Source organism: Labeo rohita, chromosome 7, assembly GCF_022985175.1.
Source record: "Labeo rohita strain BAU-BD-2019 chromosome 7, IGBB_LRoh.1.0, whole genome shotgun sequence".
Taxonomy (NCBI): domain Eukaryota; kingdom Metazoa; phylum Chordata; class Actinopteri; order Cypriniformes; family Cyprinidae; genus Labeo; species Labeo rohita.
In genome coordinates, this window is record NC_066875.1 from 57,973,922 (window position 1) to 57,993,920 (window position 19,999).

Consider the following 19,999-nt stretch of genomic DNA (forward strand, 5'->3'; position numbering starts at 1 on the left):
CTCTTTAGTGTGTTGTTATTTGTGCAGATGTGCACAAACTGAGAGACGCAGATCAGTGGGTGTGAGGAAGTCTGTTTTTTCTCTCTTCTCTTTAGCTGAATCTACTGTCACGGATGCCTGTCTGTCTTCTAAACGTCTGGACATGAACAACTTTCAAGAGTCCTGCTGCTCCATTTTAGGAGTTCTTCTGTTTTTCCTTCTCCAAGGTGAGTGCATTGAGAAAAACAGCAGTTAGTGACAATGAGGTTTTAACCAACAGGTTGCAAGACACTTCCTTATTTGTAATATGTATTTGATATGTATGGGAAATTAATGTGCATCTAGAAAACTGCTCTTGTAATGCTAATACAATTTTACACTTTTACTTTACTTTTTTAAATGAATGATCATGCATATTTAGGTCATACCAATGTTACATGTGTGAGATTAGGCAGTTTGCCTCGGGAAACCTCAAACTTTATCTTTAGGGTGTGTGACCAGTTGTTATAGAGCATTTCTGTTGCAACCAGTGTTCGAGTGTAAAATCTGGTTATTTGGGATTAATGTTGACTTCTCATTTGTTATTATTTAACCAAAATGACAAGAGTCAAGTCAAGTGTCCTTTAACTGTGTAGTGCTTTTAACAATACATATTGTTTTAAAGCAGCTTTACAGTACTAAATTTGGAGTTAAAGTGTCCCCAACTAAGCAAGCCAGAGGCAACAGTGGCATGGAACCAAAACTCCATCGGTGACATAAATGGAGAAAAAATCTTGGGAGAAAACAGGTTCGGTCGGGTGGCCAGTTCTCCTCTGGCCAGACAAACCAGCAGTTTGTTCCATTTTGCAGCAAAGTCAGATTGTGCAGAGGACTGCAACCAGGATCTGGTTCCCATGGTCTTGTGCCAGTGGCCGTCTAGGTGACAAGGCCTTCACTGGGGATCCGTCTCTGGGGCTCATCTAGTTGATGTGGTTTCCGTTGACATTCAGGGCTGTAGAGGTCGTCTCTAGGGTACTGATCCACCATCTGGGCTGGGTACGGACTGGATCCGGGTGGCTATGGTGACCTTGGAATAAGAATGAAACATACTGATATTGCAAATTAGCGTAGATACCATTCTTCTTACGATGCAACAAGTACATCGGGTGTTATGGCAAGCCTAATAATCCTTTAATGAATATGAATATTATAAATGTGTTAGTGTGTTAAGTATAAGCCAGGTTAAAGAGATGGGTCTTTAATCTAGATTGAAACTGACAGATTGTGTCTGCCTCCCAAACGATGTTAGGTAGATTGTTCCAGAGTTTGAGTGGTAAATAAGAAAATATATCCTAGGAATTATCAAATGGCCAGAGTTTTGAGAATGCAGCGGACGTGAAGGACTTTAATGTGATAAGAGCTTGCTTAAGTACTGAGGTGCTAAATCATTTAGGGTTTTATATGTAATTAGCAAGATTTTAAAATCTATACGATGTTTAATAGGGAGCCAGTGCAGTGTTGACAGAACCGGGCTAATATGATCATACTTTTTGGTTCTAGTAAGAACTCTAGCTGCTGTATTTTGGACCAGCTGGAGTTTGTTTATGAAGTGTGCAGAACAACCACCCAATAAAGCATTACAATAATCTAATCTTGAGGTCATAAATGCATGAATTAACCTTTAAGCATTTGATCATTGAGAGCATAGGTTGTAATTTTGATATACTTTTAAGATGGAAAAATTTGGTTTTGCAAATGCTAGAAATGTGGCTTTTGAAGGAAATATTGCTATCAAATAGCACACCTAGGTTCCTAACTGATGATGAAGAATTGACAGAGCAGCCATCAAGTATTAGACAGTGTTTTAGGTTATTACATGCAGAGGTTTTAGGTCCAATAATTAACACCTCGGAACTTGGCAGTAAGCAGTAAGAAATTACTCTAAACCATGTTTATATATTAACTATGCATTCCATTAGTTTTTCAAAATTGGTAGGTTTCACTGGGCCACAAAGAAATATTGAGCTGAGTATCATCAGCATAACAGTGAAAGCTAACACCATGTTTCCTGATGATATCACCCAAGGGTAACATGTAAAGCATAAAAAGTAATGGCCCTAGTACTGAGCCCTGAGGTACTCCATACTGCACTTGTGATTGGTATGATGCCTCTTCTTTCACTGCTAAATGCTACGTGCTAATTAATGGTGGTCAGATTAGTACAATTTAAACCATGCCAATAAACTTCCACTAATGCCAACATCATTTTCTAGTCTATTTAAAAGAATGTTGTGGTCGATAATGTCAAACACAGCACAAGGTCCAGTAGCACTAATAGAGAGATACAACCACAATCGGATGATAAGAGCAAGTCATTTGTAACTCTGCAAAACTCTGCAAAAAGATGTGCAACTGTTGAGGTGATTAAGTGCTAGAGAGTAAATAAGAAGCTGTGAAAATTAAAATAGACACTTGAAACAGTGCAGTTTGGCGGGAGGAAGTGCTGCTGAGAAACACTTCCTGAGCACAAGTTACCAAATACTGACACAGATCAGGAGTCGCTGTGCAAATATACATTATAAACACTTTGTGCTAAAATCTGACTGACATCTGAATTTGTAAAAGTATGTAACCATTTTTTTTGTTGTTTGTTCTGTATTGTAGTGTCGTGTGCTGATCCAGATGTTGATGTTGTGCACAAAGCTGTTGGAGACTCATTGGAATTAATTGCTGATTATTCAAAAAAAGACCTTGAAGTGCAGTGGAAATATAATGAGGTTATGTTTGCTGAGTATCAAAATAATAATTTAAAAATAGTTAAACCTGATGTATTTCACAAAAGGTTAAAGATTAATGAGGACAATATTAGTGTAACAGTAGAAAACCTTAAACTCCAGGATTCTGGAAGCTTCAGTATTGTTGCAGTAGGACAATCTGGCCAACATCCAACAAAAATCATTGAGCTTCATGTTCATGGTGAGTTTAATTACTTGATAATTACTTGATTACTACTCAATGCTGTTCGGATGCAAGTAGCAAATTCTAAAACAACACATTAAAGATCTGATGCTGAATAGGTTCATGGTCATTTAGTTGAAGTTGAATAGTTCCTTTATGAAGGAATCAGTATTCTAATATAATTCAATTTGCATATTATTCTCCTACAGGTCGCATCACAGATGTTCAGATTGTGTACAGTGATTCCTGGTTGCAGTTGAAAAACATTTGTATGTTTCATCTTCTGTGTCTAGCATCTGGTGATCCAAATCCCTCGTACAGCTGGACGCGTCATCAGGTCAAGGCTCAAAGTCAACACCTGAAGATCAGCCTCCGTCCAGCAGAGAGCACTACACTCACCTGCACAGCCAGCAACAGCATCAGTTTCAAGTATATAACTAAGACTGTAGTGTGTACTGGAAAACCAAGTATGCCATCAGGTATAGTTATGCAATAAAATACTGAATTTCTTAAATTCCCTAATGACATGCAGCTGTTGAGTTAATGTGGTGGAGAGTAAAAAAATAAAGTGGATATGAGAAAATAAAATTAAGATGTTAAAAAACATGCAACAAAACAAATAGTGCACTTCAGTGGGTAGATAAATATATATTGTAAACATCACTACAGGCATGTGCAAGAATCTGACTGACCTCTGATTCAGATATTTGGTGGGAATAAAGATATAATTAATTTATCATATTATTCTCCTATAGATCTCATCATATATGTAAAGATTGAGTCCAGTGTTTCCTGGCTCCAAGACATTTGCATGTTTCATCTTTGGTGTCTGGCATCAGGCCATCCAAATCCCTCCTACAGCTGGATTGGTCATCAAACTCAAGGCCCACATCTGAATATCACTCTCCGTCCAGCAGAGAGCGCTACATTCAACTGCACAGCCAACAACACTGTCAGCATGAAGTATGCTACTAAGACTGTAGTGTGCACAGAGAAATCTGAGGGTCAGACATTGTGTGTAAAAAGTTAATTTTTTAAAGGATCATATAATTTACAAAATTTTACTTTGAAACAAAGACAAAGACAATCTTACTGCTAAATGCCCACCCATTTTTGGAGACCAATTTAAATGGTAAGGTTATGTATATTTGTTAAATTGCTCTAAAATGATCTTGTTCCATTATCATTCATTATGATGATGTGCATAAGCAATTTTTGGATGTGTTCATATTAACAACATGGACACAAAACAGTAAAATCTGGTCATCAGTTGATGCAGCAATTTTTATTTATCTTGTTTAATTATTTTAATTATCTTATTTAATTCTATTTATTTTTGATGAGATGAGCTTGCAAACACTTTGAACTTGTGTGAAGTGCTGCTCAATAAATCTAAAACGGTTTTGTGCACATCATCAAAAAACACAAACGACATTTTAACCACAAGATGGCGCAGCAGCCACATCAGCTGCATTTCTTTAATGCTAAAAGTGCCAGTGTGGCCTGTATGAAAGGGCTTTTAACACTTTTAGCACTTAACAAGAGTTGTCTTTTTCTAACACCTGCTTTTAACCCCGGGTAAGGAACGCTATACACTCGTCATTTAGAAATGGGTTAGTGGAAAATGGGCTAATGGGCTAAGAAATGGGCTACTTACATGGGATTTACCACTTTTACAGTGTTAACCCAGGGGCGTTTTTAGGATTTGAAAACATCCGGGGCTGGTACCAAAACATCAGGGGCTAGTGGTGGTGGATGGGAGCTAACATCATACTTGCGTAAAATTTTGTTAGACACAGGTGGCTGAACCTGGACGATATAATTTAAAGGTAAATTCATTGATCTGGTGCACTTTAAGAGTTAACAAATAAAAGCTCCAAGTTAACCCATGTCTAGTGTGCAAATTGAACAAAGAAAAAGGTCTGATACTCTGAAAACATCGGATCATGAACTGATCCTGTGAGCAAAGTCATACTGTGCTTTCGATTTTAGTTAATTTGACAGATACTTTGCCAAAGCAGTGGCACAAAACAGCGTTGTTACACTATAAAAAATAGTAAATAGTAAATCACTGCAAATAGCAAATAAAAGTATTATAACAAAATTATAAATTTACAAAAATACATTACACGAATACAATAATTCATTTGAAAATGTATTTACAACTGTAACAAATATATATTTGCATGCAAAAATAGGGCCCCATTTTATTTTTTCTGTTTTAATTTTTCTGGACTCCTTTATGATAGTTAGATTTAATTTTATTATTAATAATAATAATAATAAAATATAAAACGTGTAATTAATTAAAGCAATGAAACTTTAGATAGTCTGGGCCTAGTGAGGGTTTCCTGGGGGCTAAGTGAGGGTTGCCCATGCAGGACCAGTGCTAAGGGGCCAACGTTATGCCAATGAGCAAAGTCTCAGTGGCTGTGCACTGGCAGCCTGCTAGGGGCCTCCAACCGCTGGCCTCCATTACATATCTCTTAACCAAACTCTTTATCAAAGCTCTTTAGTGTGTTGTTATTTGTGCAGATGTGCACAAACTGAGAGACACAGAGCAGTGAGTGTGAGGACGTCTGTTTTTCTCTCTTCTGTTTAGCTGAATCTGCTGTCACGGATGCCTCGGTCATCTAAACATCTGAACATGAACATCTTTCGAGAGTCCTGCTGCTCCATTTTAGGAGTTCTTCTGTTCTTCCTTCTCCAAGGTGAGTGACTTGAGAAATACAGCAGTTAGTGTCAAAAAGGATTTAACTGACAGGTTGAGAGACACCTCCTCATTGGTGTTTGGTATGGATGGGGAATGAATGTGCATCTAGAAAAACTGCTCATGTAATGCTAATATATATAATGGTCTGTTTATGTTTATTAAATACAAAGCCAAATATGTTTGATGCAATGCATATTTAAAGCGTTTTTTTTTTTCCTTTACTTTTTTAAATGAATGATCATGCATGTTTAGGTCATATCAGTGTTTCATCTGTGAGAAAAGGCAATTCGACTCAGCAAACCTCAAACCTTATCTTTATCTTATCTGGCCAGTTGTAATAGAGTGTTTTTCTATACCAGTATTACAACAGCAGTGAAATCAGGTTAATTAGGACACTTTTTCCAATCATTTCAATGGCAAAAAGTGTCCCAATTGACCTGAATTTGCCATTAAAAACAAAAACTATAGTTTAATGCTCATTCGTTATTATTTAACATGGTGAAAAACATGCAATACTTGCAAAAAGACATGCAGCTGTTGAGGTGATGATGTGCTGGAGAGTAAATAAGAAGTTATGAAAATAGATACTTGAAGAAACACAGTGCAGTTTGGTGCTGCTGTGAAACACTTCCTTACAGAGCACGAATGAGCACAAGTTACCAAATACTGACACAGATCTGGAGTCGCTGTGCAAATATACATTATAAATGCTATTACAGACATGTGCTAAAATCTGACTGACATCTGATTCAAATATGTGTTGGAAATAAAGTTATTGTTAATCCTGATGGTGCTGTGGATTGTCCTCATGAAGACAAGAGTGTCAAGACATTCAGTAATGAGTCGTGTGAGATGGTCTGTGTTGATAGCAGAAGTCTAAACTCAGACTCACTGTGGTTATTTTTATGGTTTATTTATTATTTGTCAACTATCTGTTCCTGTTTTCTCATAGGTTTTGTTGAGGTTGATAAACTGGTATTTAATTAAATGTGTCAATAGAAATTTTATATTGAATGTGAAAAAAATATGGCATGAATTTGCAAAAGTATGTAAGCAATTTTTTGTTGTTTGTTCTATATTGTAGTGTCGTGTGCTGATCCAGATATGGAGGTTGTGCACAAAGCTGTTGGAGACTCACTGGAATTAACTGCTGATTATCCAAAAGATGATCTTGAAGTGATGTGGAAATATAATGGGACTGAATTTGCTGAGTATCAGAATAATAATTTTAAAACTGATAAACCTGATGTATTTCATGAAAGGTTAAGGATGAATAAGGACAATATTAGTGTAACAGTAACAGACCTTAAAATCAGAGATTCTGGAAGCTTCTCTATTATTGCACTAGAAAAATCTGGTCGACAACATCCAACAAAAACCATTGAGCTGCATGTTCATGGTGAGTTTAATTGTTTGATATTTGTATTGTCAGTGCTGTTAGGAAATACCAAATTCTAAAACAACACATTTAAGAACTGATGCTGAATATGTTAATGGTATTTAAATTAAATTAAATAGTTCCTTAATGAAGAAATCAGTATGCTAATATAATTCAATTTGCATACTATTCTCCTACAGATCGCATCACAGATGTTCAGATTGAGCACAATGATTCCTGGTCGCAGTTCAACAATATCTGCACGTTTCATCTCCAGTGTCTGGCCTCTGGTAATCCGAATCCCTTCTACAGCTGGAGCGGTCATCAGGTCAAGACTCAAGGTCAACACCTGAAGATCAGCCTCCATCCAGCAGACAGCGCTACACTCACCTGCACAGCCAACAACACCATCAGTGTCCAGTATACTACTAAGACTGTAGTGTGCACAGAAATATCTGAGGGTCAAACGTTCTGTGTAAAAACTTAAATTTTTAAAGGATTATATAATTTACAAAAAGTTTACTTTGAAACAAAGACAAAACATACCCACCCATTTTTGGAGACCAGTTTAAATGTTAAAGTTATGTATATTTGTTAAATTGCTCTAAAATGATCTTGTTAGATTGTCATTCATCATGATGATATACATAAGCAATTTTAGGATTTGTACATATTAACGACATGGACACTAAAGTAAAATCTGCTTCAATTCATCAGTTGATACAGTGTTTTTTATTTATCTTATTTAATACTTATTCATTTTTGAGGAGATGAACTTGCAAACATCTTGAACTTGTGTCAGGTACTGCTCACTGAATCTAAAACATGATTTTGTCTCATCATCAAACCACAAACTAAATTTTAACCACAAGATGGCGCAGCAGCCACATCAAGTGCAATTTTTTATATACTAAAAGTAAAAGTATGGCCTAGATTTTCCCCTTAAAAGGGCTTTTAACACTGCACTTTACTAAAACCCTCTTTTAACACCGGGTAAGGAATGTCACACACTAGTGGTGGCCAGATGAAGCCTCATGAATCATTGAAGCTCTTCATCAAGTGGTTCTCAAAAGAGTTCATTTCTCGAGACTTCATTTGCTCACAATACCACCTGGTGGCCAAAGAGTGTAAAACAAGCAGATACATTACAGATGACCTGATGTGATCTGTGATACACTGTATTTTGCGCCAGTTGAGATTTATATGAATATAATGTGTATTTAATGGTAGTATAAAATCAGTGGTCGAACTGTAAAAAAAACAATGGTGGATGGTGGGGCGGGGGGTCCTGTGATTACAAATGATTACAAAAATGTCTAATTTTAAACACATTTTTTATTTAACAAAACTTTTTTATTTAAATAAGCTTTATTAAATGGTTTATGAACCGTTTTCCCACAAAGTCAAAAGTTACAAAAAAATAAATAAACAAATTATACAAAAAAATAATATTATTATTAATTATTTTATTTATTTATTTATTTTTGTACAATTTAGGTTAAATCAAAATGCATGCACACAATCTCTGTGTGCCTGTTTGCCAAATGACCAAAATGATGCCCCTTATTTATGGGTGTGTGATGTGGACACAAATTGTACAATATTTTTGTAGGATTTGTCAGTAATGATAATTAAACTGTTTTGCTGTGTGTTTTTGTGCTAGTTTAGGCTTGTCATGGATAAATAAATATGACACTAAAACCACCAATAGGTGACGGCAAGTGTCTATTTTAATGAATGACTCATTGAATCTTTTGATCAAAGGAGTCTTTCAATTTGGATCAAGCAAGTGGACCGTTTTTATGAATCAAAAACAGAAACATACATAGCAGCTTTAAAACATTCTATATTGTATAAAGTGCTATATAAATAAATGTGATCTCTAGAAATATGTGCATAAAATACCATCTATGTTTGCTACTGTCACCTTTAGGTAACAGAGTTGACAGGTAACTTAGTTGACATTTTAGTGTTTTGGGCCTATACTCAACATGGAAGCCTAGAACTACTGAGCATATGGTATGTTTAAAAATATATTTTCCAAAATAAAACATAAGCAAAAATACTTGTCTAACACGGTTGACAGTCAGTTAATCCACTCTTGACACAGGTTTGCTAGTTTAACCAGTATTAGGGGAAAGAGAGAGAACAGAACTTCTAGTGTTTCATCCATGTACTTCTAGAGGAAATATCATCATACTGTGCAAATTATGCGAGAATGGGACAAACCATTCGTTTTCGAGGGGGGTTTTCTAGTGAGTAACTTAGTTGACAATGGTTGTTCGGACACAAATAAAACAAGTTATATCACAATAAACACCCAAATGTCTTGACAACCTAATGAAGGCAAAACGATGAAATTAACTTATATCTGAGGTCATTTTCGTGCTTAAATATGAAATATGAACATAATTTTAAAACAAAAGATATGGCTTTTTCAACATATAGTAGTGTGATTGAGAAATATAACTGTGTACTAGAAAATGAAGTATCAGGGCTTTATATTGATGAAAATATTTTAAAAATACACTTCATGGACGTGAGATGTAACCACATAGAATGAGCCATATCCTCATTCACTTATTGCCTAGTCCGCTAATGTAGGGAGTGAATGAAAACGAGTGAACAAATTCAGCTGCAGGCACCATCTTCTGGCAAGACGCAGGAAATAATTCGGCAAGACCCTCATGGTGCATTGTGGGTATTCTCTAGCTGTTGAGTGTACACCGGTTGTACACTTGTTATTGAGGTGCATTATGGGACTGAATGAGTACAACTCAAAAAATGTCCACTATAGTTTCAGACACCACATTACAAATGGCTATCTCAAAGACCATTTCAGACACAGCCCTCGTCTTGAACGCTGCATTACAAGGCAGCTAGATGCTTAGCAATGGACAACCAATCACTTGCCTTGTATTCAAGAGCTTTGGGCAGTCAAGAAAACACTGCACATTGCATGAACAGTTGCTTTAATTGCTAAACCCAGTTAAACAGGCAGTTGCGGCCTAATGGGTAGAGAGCTAGAATTGTAACCCACAGTTGTGGGTTTTCAAGTCTAAGTACCAGCAGGAAATGAATGTGGGGGGTGAAACTCATATGAAGGTTCAGAATGGCCCAGGGTTCATTATTTCAAGCGTAAAGGCTTGCATTTTAAATAAATCAAAAAAGAGCCTGTTGGAGAGTTTTCCTCACAGGACCAAACTCATCTGCTGACCCTCTGACTAGCACTTTCCGTTAATACTAAAACTTCTGTCTAAGTGAGTTTCACTTCCTCTGATGGACTCCGCGTCATCGCGTTCCAATGTTCTGCACAATTTGAATTGAATTTGAATGCAGAAACAACAAAGTATGTGTCTTTGTACATGTGATTTGAATAAATGTATTTTTCTGTGCCTTAGATGAGACATGTGAGGTGATGAGAAAGTCGCTTTACTCTGGCACACAGTGCGTGTGTGGCTACATGAGTCTGGTTACATTGTGGTTCACCCGCTCACCATATGTAAACTAACATTATTCTTTCACAACCTAAAAGTGTGAATAAGGCTTTCTGTTAAACTCAAACAGGAACAGGGTAAAACTTCCTTATTCCATCTAGGATTTCACTTCACTTTCACTCCATGATGAGCTGCCAGTACTTTTGGTCATTTGTATTAACGCCCATCTGCTCAACCTTCACTTCCCACATACTGCAGTGTTGGCTGATGAGACGCTTGCGCTCTCGCACTAGACCTTGGTGGGAGGTGCAAACTAATTTATAGACCAAGAAAGCCCCTAAACCTCAAGCACAACTTCCAGGAGGCGCTTTTTAAAGGTCTCGTCATCAAAGCTCTTTAGTGTGTTGTTATTTGTGCAGATGTGCACAAACTGAGAGACGCAGAGCAGTGGGTGTGAGGAAGTCTGTTTTTCTCTCTTCTGTTTAACTGAATCTACTGTCACGGATGCCTCAGTTTATCGTCTAAACTTCATCTGGACATGAAGATCTTTCAAGAGCCCTGCTGCTCCATTTTAGGAGTTCTTCTGTTTTTCCTTCTCCAAGGTGAGTGACTCAAGAAAAACAGCAGTTATTTGGGCGACATACAACTGTATGAAAATCTGAAGGTGCGAAAAAATCTAAATATTGAGAAAATCACCTAGTTGTCCAAATGAAGCTCTTAGCAACGCATAATTTTAATCAAAAATTACATTTTGATATATTTACGGTAGGAAATTTACAAAATATCTTCATGGAACATGATCTTTACTTAATATCCTAATGTTTTTTGGCCTAAAAGACAAAAAAATCGATCATTTTGACCCATACAATATATTTGTGGCTATTTCTATAAAAATACCTGTGTTACTTAAGACTACTTACGTTTTTGTGGTCCAGGGTCACATGTGAATGACACAGTAAATTAAATTTAATTAAATATGCTAATTTTTATTAAACACTAAACTAAATGTGTTTAACACAATGCATATTTAAACCTTTTTTAACTTTACTGTATTTTACTTCACTTTTTGAAATAAATGATCATCTATGTTTAGGTCATATCAGTGTTTCATCTGTTAGAAAAGGCAGTTTGGCTCAGGAAACCTCAAACCTTATCTTTGGAGAATGTGGCCAGTTTTAATAGAGCATTTTTCTGTTGCACCCAGAAGTACAGTGTTAAATCAGGTTAATTGGGACACTTTTTCTAGTCATTTCTATGCTAAAAGTGTCCCACTTTACCTGAATTTGCCATAATCAAAAACACATGTGGTTTAATGTTAACTTCTCATTTGTTATTATTTCACCAAAATGACAAAAACATGCAACACTTGCAAAAAGACAAGCAGCTGTTGATCTGATGATGTACTGGAGAGTAAACAAGAAGTTGTGAAAATGAAAATGGACACTTGAAGAAACACAGTGTAGTTTGGTGGGTGGAAGTGCTGCTGTGAAACACTTCCTTACAGAGCTTGAATGAGCACAAGTTACCAAATACTGACACAGATCTGGAGTCACTATGCAAATATGCATTATAAATGCCATTACAGGCATGTGCTAGAATCTGACTGACATTTGATTCAGATATCTGGTGGAAATAAAGATATTTTTCATCCTGAATGTGCTGTAGAACTGTCAAGACATACAGTAGTGACACGTGTGAGATTGTCTGTGCTGATAGCAAAGTCTAAACTCAGACTCACTGAGGTTATTTTGATGGTTTGTTTATTATTTGTCAACTTTCCGTTCCTGTTTTCTCATAGGTTTTGTTGAGGTTGATAAACTGGTATTTAATTAAATGTGTCAACAGAAATTTTATATTGAATGTAAAAAAATATGGCATGAATTTGTAAAAGTATATAACCAATTTTTTGTTGTTTGTTCTGTATTGTAGTGTCGTGTGCTGATCCAGATGCAGAGGTTGTGCACAAAGCTGTTGGAAACTCACTGGAATTAATTGCTGATTATTCAAAAAAAGATCTTGATTTAGTGCAGTGGAAATATAACGGGACTGAATTTGCTGAGTATCAAAATAATAATTTAAAAATAGTTAAACCTGATGTATTTCATGAAAGGTTAAAGATAAATAAGGAAAATATTAACGTAACAGTAGCAGACCTTAAAATTCAAGATTCTGGAAACTTCACTATTGTTGCAGTTGAAAAATCTGTTCAACAACATCCAACAAAAACCATTGAGCTGCATGTTCATGGTGAGTTTAATTGTTTGATTTTTATTCTGTCAATGCTGTTCGGATGCAAATAGCAAGTTCTAAAACAACACATTTAAGATGTGATGCTAAATACATTCATGGTCATTTAACTGAAGTTGAATAGTTCCTTTATGAAGGAATCAGTATGATAATATAATTCATTTGCATATTATTCTCCTATAGATCTCATCACAGATGTTCAGATTGAGTACAATGATTCCTGGTCACAGTTAAACAATATCTGCACGTTTCATCTTTGGTGTCTGGCATCTGGTGATCCAAATCCCTCCTACAGCTGGACACATCATCAGGTCAAGACTCAAGGATCACACCTGAAGATCAGCCTCCGTCTAGCAGAGAACTCTACACTCACCTGCACAGTAAACAACACCATCAGTGTCAAGAATACTACTAAGACTGTAGTGTGCAAGAAATCAGATGATTCAAATATGTCATCAGGTATAGTTCTGCAATAAAATACAGAATTTCTTAAATTCTCTAAAGATTAGAATCATTAGCCTACTATGAAGTCTATAAAGAGCTACTAAGAAATATTCAAATTGATGCAGGGTTCCGTCAGGAGTATTTGCTGATCGCGGTAGGAGTCTGTATCGTCGTTATCGTCATATTCAGCGCAACAGTCACTGTGTGCTGCAGGTGGCAGAGGAATAAAGGTGTGTTGAATAAGTGTTAATGTACACAAACAGTGCAGACTTTATGCAGCTTTTTAAGCACAACCTCACAGCTGTTTTCACACCCTTTTAGGACAAGGAGAAAGTGAAGCTGGTATTACAGTCTATGAAGACGTGAACGCAGATGCCACTGCAAAGGTGAGCGGCTTATTTCAGTCTATGTGGATGCCTGTTTTTTCAGGTTTCTGTGAGAAAAAAATTTTGTGCAAGAAGATTTCAAACTAATTTTCAAAGCTGTAATTAAAATACATATTACTGAAGTTTTATTCAATGTGTTTCTGCAGTTCTGTAATCATTTGTGAAATTTACTAGCAATTCCTCAGCAAAACTTGGGGGGCGGGACAATTTTTATTCAAAAAGTGCTAGTAAATTTCACAAATTCTTAAAGGAAAAGTCCACTTCCAAAACAAAGATTCACATATAATGTACTTCCCCCTTGTCATCCAAGATGTTCATGTCTTTCTTTCTTCAGTCATGAGTAAATTATGTTTTTGAGGAAAATCTTAGCAATTTTCTCCATATAGTGGACTTCTATGGTGCCCCGAGTTTGAACTTCCAAAATGCAGTTTAAATGCAGCTTTAAATGAATGCGGTTGTAAATGATCCCAGTTGAGAAAGAAGGGTCTTATCTAGCGTAACGATCTGTTATTTTCATATAAATAATACACTTTCTATACTTTTTAATGCCAATGCTCGTCTTGTCTCGCTCTGCCTGGACTGTTTTTTTCTCATTCATGACAGTTAGGGTATGTCGAAAAACTCCCATCTCATGTTCTCCCTCAACTTCAAAATCATCCTATATCACTGTTTTACCTTTTTGTTAAGGTGTTTGATTTTCTTTGCATGTTCACTTTGCGAAGACTGGGTCGGTACTTCTGCAGTGATGTAGGATGATTCTGAAATGATTTTTGCAGTTGAAGGAGAAAATATGTTTGGAGTTTTTTGACATACCCTAACTGTCTTGAGTCAGAATACACTGTTAGACATTTCAAAGGGTTTGCCAGTAAGTTACTGTAATTAGAATTTACAGTAGCAAACTGTATTTAATTTACAGTTGCAGACTGTAGCTGTTTTACAGCCAAATACTATTAAAAAGATCAAATTCAACAGTATACTACTGTAATTCATTCATTTTAATATAGATTTCAGTAGATTTTATAAATTTATATATAATTCATTTAAATTTATTTTATTTTTACTCTACATAGGTACTACTGACATTCAATTAAAACAACACAATAATCACAAAATATCACATACTTTATTTAAAACAATGCATGTATAACACTTAAAAATACAGTCTTAAACTGCTCAATGAAGTTGAAAAAAACTGCATCTGCAATTCACCATTTCCCCTGCCTTAGGACGTTTTGCAGTGGATTATGTTGTATCCTCACAAAGAATCTATAGGCAACAGAAACATTATGGAGAAAAAGACATGCAGCCAAAAAATACACAGCCATCTGAAAAACCCAGGTGCTGCTCCAAAATGTGGCCACCACCTTTGCTCGCCATCCACTTTGTTAGTGACAAATGTCTTCTCTGAAAAACAAGTAGAAGAAATGGCACACTTTTAAAAGGCAAACCCCACATACAATACACAAACATCTCAAAACCATAGTTGTTCTCTTACCATGAACATCAGTCTCAGTGTGGTTGGCATATTCGTCTTTCTAGATGCTTCATTGCAGTTGCCTTTAAAACACAAACACAACAAAATGCAGTAAATCTTAAATTCCATTAATAATTATAACAGACTAATTCTAAAACTAGAAAGGCAGATAACAGTTAGCTATATAACTTGTCTAATCTAGCTAACATACTATTTTTTTTTCTCAATAGGCTACTGGCCAACATTATACTAACACCTGAACAAAATTTCACATTAGTTAACCTAATGTTAATATAATATAAGTGTTGCTCCTTGAAAATTATTTTAATTCAGTAACTTAATTTAATAAGCTGACAAAATCCGTTTGAAACGACAGCGCAGTTTATTAGTAAAGTTTGTAACCGCCATGTTGACGAGTAAATATTACTAGGTTAAACTGCAAAAATCTGACAAACACTCAGACAAATGTATATATATATATATATATATATATATATGTATATATATATATATATTTTTTTTTTACCTTACTTGCTGGTCTTAATCTCTCCGCTCTCGCGGGTTCATCCCCGGCAAATGCCGCGACGCTGCCCGCTGCTTCAGCGTCTTCCTCGGACACGAGTGGCGCGGCGCAGCGCGACTCGACAAAAGAAGACAATATAGAACACATTAAATATACAATCTACAGTGGATGCTTACAGTAAAGTAATATATTTCTGACTTACAGATGTGTCTGACATGAAGGACAAACAAATTTTCCAGTCATTACAAGCAATGCAACACATCCAGTGTAGTCCGTCCCAAGCTGTTGTGGAGTTGTAGACACGGTGTAGAGTGTCAATCCAAAAATAATAAATGAGGAAAATAAAACGACCTCAATAGAACGCCGCCAATGAGAACATTATAGCAAATACAGTAGTATACAGCAATTTTAAAAAATACAGTAAGTCTCTGTATTTGGGGTCTGACGTCACAGAAAATTCCTATAATGCAATGGTTATTTAAATAAAAAGTATTTAAATAGTTTTTTTGTTTGTTTGTTTGTTTGTTTGTTTGTTTTTTAAATGAAAATAACCGATCGTTTCACTAGATAAGACCCTTCTTTCTCGGCTGGGATCGTTTACAACCGCATTTGAGATAATTTGGAGCTGCATTTAAACTACATTTTGGAAGTTCAAAATTGGGGCACCATAGAAGTCCACTATATGGAGGAAAAATGCAGAAATGTTTTCCTCAAAAAACATAATTTCTTTACGACTGAAGAAAGAAAGACATGAACATTGTGGATGACAAGCGGGTGAGTACATTATATGTGAATCTTTGTTTTGGAAGTGGACTTCTCCTTTAAATTAAACCAAACAGAACTTTTGAAGTAGACTGCAATAGTATTTTCTTGTACACTCCAATAATCTCTTTTTCACAAGGGTAAGTGAAAATGAATATCAATTTTTATTTTATTTTCCCCCCAGTGAACAAGTCTACTTCCTCGACACACGTAAAATCTTTTTTTAGATGCACGCCAACCTAATCTGTGGTATAGATGAAGCGATACTGTTCTAGCTAACCAGATTTAATCTATATTACAGAAACGCTCTGAAAGCGTTATTAACGGGATGTCCATATATGAAACGGTGGATGACACAAAAATCTCACAAAAATTGGTGAGTACTTGCATGCATACATCTCACAGCACGCATTTACTAACAAAAATAGCAATTATTGCACATACCATAGTAAGCTAACTGGCAGTTACAGTCATCATTTGATACGTGCAGTGAATCTGCAAGACTGAGAACTGCAGAAGTTGATGGCTTTGTTGCAAAACGTTTCTCTGGAATTTGTTGTAATGCCACACACTTACTCCCCCTGCAGCCTCAAACCCTGTATGACAAAATCAACTATCAGCGTCACCCTGCGGTCAGTGCCAACACTTCCTCCCCTTACCAGGAAGTCCTGTGAGTGAGACACAGACGGTGCCATGTCTCGTTTTGTCCTCTCATTTCTGAATCTGGTTAGCCAACCTCCAATATGTATTACTGGCTGCATCAGTTGACCTTTGATCTCTTGCATTAAATGCACAGTGTAAATGTATCATGTTGAAACACATTTCAAAAGAGAGAATTTTCTTTGCATGCGCAGAATTTACAACGCAATAATATTACACAATGCACACTATTGCTCAATAGTTTTGGGTCCGTAAGATTTTTTTAAAGGTTTTAAAAGTCTTTTATGCTCAGCAAGGCTGCATTTATTTAATCAAAAAAAAAAAAAAACAGTAAAAATATTTAAATATTGTTTACAATTTCAAATAACTATGTTAAAATGTAATTTATTTATGTGATCAAAGCTGCATTTTGAGCATTATTATCACACAATCCTTCAAAAATTGCCCAAAATGTTGATTTGCTGTTCAAGAAGCATTTCTAGTTATTATCAATGTTATATTTTTGTGGAAACTGTGATTTGCATGATTATCTGATAAATGAGAAATGCATTTTATTTGAAATAGAAATATTATGCAACATTATAAACGTCACTTTTGGTCAATTTAATGCATCCTTGCTGAATAATACTATCTTACCATTCATTTAAAAAATCATTGTTGAATCCAAACTTTTGAATGGTAATGCATTGGTAATTCATTAAATACTTGGTTAGTTTTACTTATAGATATGCATTAAAATCAAAAGTAAAGAGTAAGACCACAGACAGTATAGTGATGACTAAAATCATCTAACCTTCAGACGAATGCGTGAATGGCTCTTTGACATGACTGTAGTATTTAAGTTTTGAAATTTTATATAGGCTATTTATTATTATTTTTTTTTTTTTTTAACATAATACATTATTCTGTCACACTCTACAGTGGTCTGTTCTACAATTCTAGAGAATCTGTAGCATAACAAGAAAAAACATGCATTGTTTCTGCATGTTTTAATGGTAACATGTTTTTAGCATGTTCACAGATTAAATATTGTAATTGACCCAGTTAAACTCTTCCTGTGTCCTTGCTTTGGGAGGAAGATTCATATCATCATGTAATTTTGTCTGTGTAGGAGTATGTAGGCTTTGCTATCAGTCAGCTGCTCTCAGATGTCAGATTGCAGATACAACAGAAATCAAAGTCACTTTTTTATTTTATATTTTTATATTTATCACTGGCAGGCGTTTACTGATTGGTCACTTTACAACTGAAAATAATATCACTTTTTCCGTCAGCACCATTATTTCATTATTCATCCAGCTGGGATGATTAATATTTCCAACTTAGTAGCATGATGCTTGACCTGCCACCTACTTCCTTAAAACTTAAACTATAAAATTGCAGTTGTCACTGTCACTCCCACACCCAAAACTTTCACACCCATGAAGATGTGGCATTAAAAGATGTGTACATGTTATATTAAATTTAACACTGATGAAAACTGAGGGTTAGACTACAGGATGGATTGTATCACATAATTTTCAAACCTTTTAAGGCTGTTTTATGGAGATTTTGTTGTTTTTTCAGAAAGACTTTTATTAGCTAAACAAACTGTATGCTGTCAAACAACAATACAGCGTTGCTTTCATTCATAAATATGGCGCTAAACAGTGTTGGGTAAAGTTATTTTTAAAAGTAATGCATTACAATACTGCATTACTCCCTAAAAAAGTAACTAATTATGTGGGACGTTACATTTGCATTACTTTTTAAATCTGGACAGGGCTTACTTGTTTGTTTTTAATATAAAAGTTATATTTTTGGCCTTTCACAACAAAAGCCTCAGGCTGAAGGAAAAGTAAATTCACGGCTGTACAGTAGAAAACAGAAGAAGAAAGTTCAGAACTTTTCACCAATAAAAAAGAACAAATGTTAGTTTATCTTGAGTAACTTTTGCTTGTATGGTTGAATTGGATCATTGAAGGTCAGTGGCAAAGACACGGGTTAATAAATTGGGATTAAAAATATAAAGGATATTTGTATTATGTAAAAATGTAATTATTACAGATTGTGTCAAATTCTAAGTTTTTTAACTGTTTTTATTAATTTTGAAGAAACCTGAATCTGTTTTTTTTGCGAGTGAGATGAATTAATGCATGTTTACATTTATTCTAGAACTAAAGTTACACTAAAGTTACCTTACTCCTAATTTCCATCAACATGGGGACAATTAATAAATGCGAATAAAAAGTATTTGCCATTACTAATTTGAAAAAGTAACTCAAAGTAAATTTTCTTGTAAATTAAAAAGCAATGCGTTACTTAGCTACTTGAAAAAATAATCTGATTATGTTACTTGCCTTATTTGTAATGCATTGTCCCCAACACTGGTGCTTATGCTTTTCACATGCTATTGAAATTTCTGAATATTGGAAATAATGTAGCATCCCTTTGGCTGACAGTCTAAATGACAATATAAAAAAAAAAATTCACCAAAGATAAAAATGAGTCTGATTCTTTTTGGTCAATATGCTTCAAATGATTGTTTATAGCCTATCAATATGCACTTTAGAGACAAGACAAGGTGATGTGGTTGTTGTGGAAATAAAAAGCAAATAAAGAATAGCAGCAATCGCTGTCCCTTCCAAGTTTATGGTCCGCCCACCTTGGAAACTAATGTATCAAAATTATCTCCCTGTTTTCCTGTAGTAAATACAACTTGAGAGGCCATTCACATCCACTTTCCGATTAGAAAGAGACCACGTTTACTCAACGGCAAAATAAAGATGTTAGTCCTGTGTCTAAGTTGCACACACACATTTATTTATGAGAGTGACATCCTTTTTTTGTAACCACAGCAGTATTGAGGCCAGGGCAGGGGGGAGGGACAATAGGCCTAGTTTTGGCCTAGTTTTGAATAGCAGTTGGGCTGATTTGTTTCTCAGACCTGTCAACTCCGAACTGAATGACACACATTCATTTTCAAAACTCACAACCATACTTTTGACGAATCTGCTGTGTGAACAGAACTGTAATAGACAACTAGTTGTCTGTCAGGTGTCAGCTGACGTGTGTTTTGG

At 35.5% G+C, this 19,999-nt stretch overlaps 2 protein-coding genes and 1 long non-coding RNA gene across 4 annotated transcripts; 2 read left to right on the forward strand and 1 right to left on the reverse strand.

Moving 5' to 3' along the window:
- The first annotated feature begins 6 nt into the window (after window positions 1-6).
- On the forward strand, window positions 7-5,587 carry LOC127168580 (T-lymphocyte surface antigen Ly-9-like). 2 transcript variants are annotated; one of them, XM_051115574.1, is made up of 5 exons: window positions 7-206; window positions 2,623-2,735; window positions 2,856-2,934; window positions 3,126-3,395; window positions 3,672-5,587. In XM_051115574.1, exons 1-5 carry the CDS (start codon window positions 143-145, stop codon window positions 3,944-3,946), a joined length of 801 nt encoding a protein of 266 aa, XP_050971531.1. In that variant the 5' UTR covers window positions 7-142; the 3' UTR covers window positions 3,947-5,587. The 2 variants fall into 2 exon arrangements, with proteins under 2 accessions (XP_050971531.1, XP_050971528.1); XM_051115571.1 differs by having other exon boundaries at window positions 2,623-2,934; window positions 3,672-5,584.
- Window positions 3,773-18,972, forward strand: LOC127168579 (uncharacterized). Its single transcript, XM_051115570.1, has 8 exons — window positions 3,773-3,879; window positions 5,519-5,627; window positions 6,714-7,028; window positions 12,875-13,150; window positions 13,261-13,365; window positions 13,457-13,521; window positions 16,582-16,656; window positions 16,868-18,972. The coding sequence occupies exons 2-8, from the start codon at window positions 5,537-5,539 to the stop codon at window positions 16,952-16,954; spliced, it is 1,014 nt and encodes a 337-aa protein (XP_050971527.1). The 5' UTR covers window positions 3,773-3,879; window positions 5,519-5,536; the 3' UTR covers window positions 16,955-18,972.
- Window positions 14,782-15,827, reverse strand: LOC127168581 (uncharacterized). Its single transcript, XR_007828122.1, has 3 exons — window positions 15,522-15,827; window positions 15,017-15,078; window positions 14,782-14,925 (listed from the first exon to the last, which is right to left on the reverse strand). It is a non-coding gene; the product is annotated as an uncharacterized LOC127168581 (long non-coding RNA).
- Window positions 18,973-19,999: the final 1,027 nt, after the last annotated feature.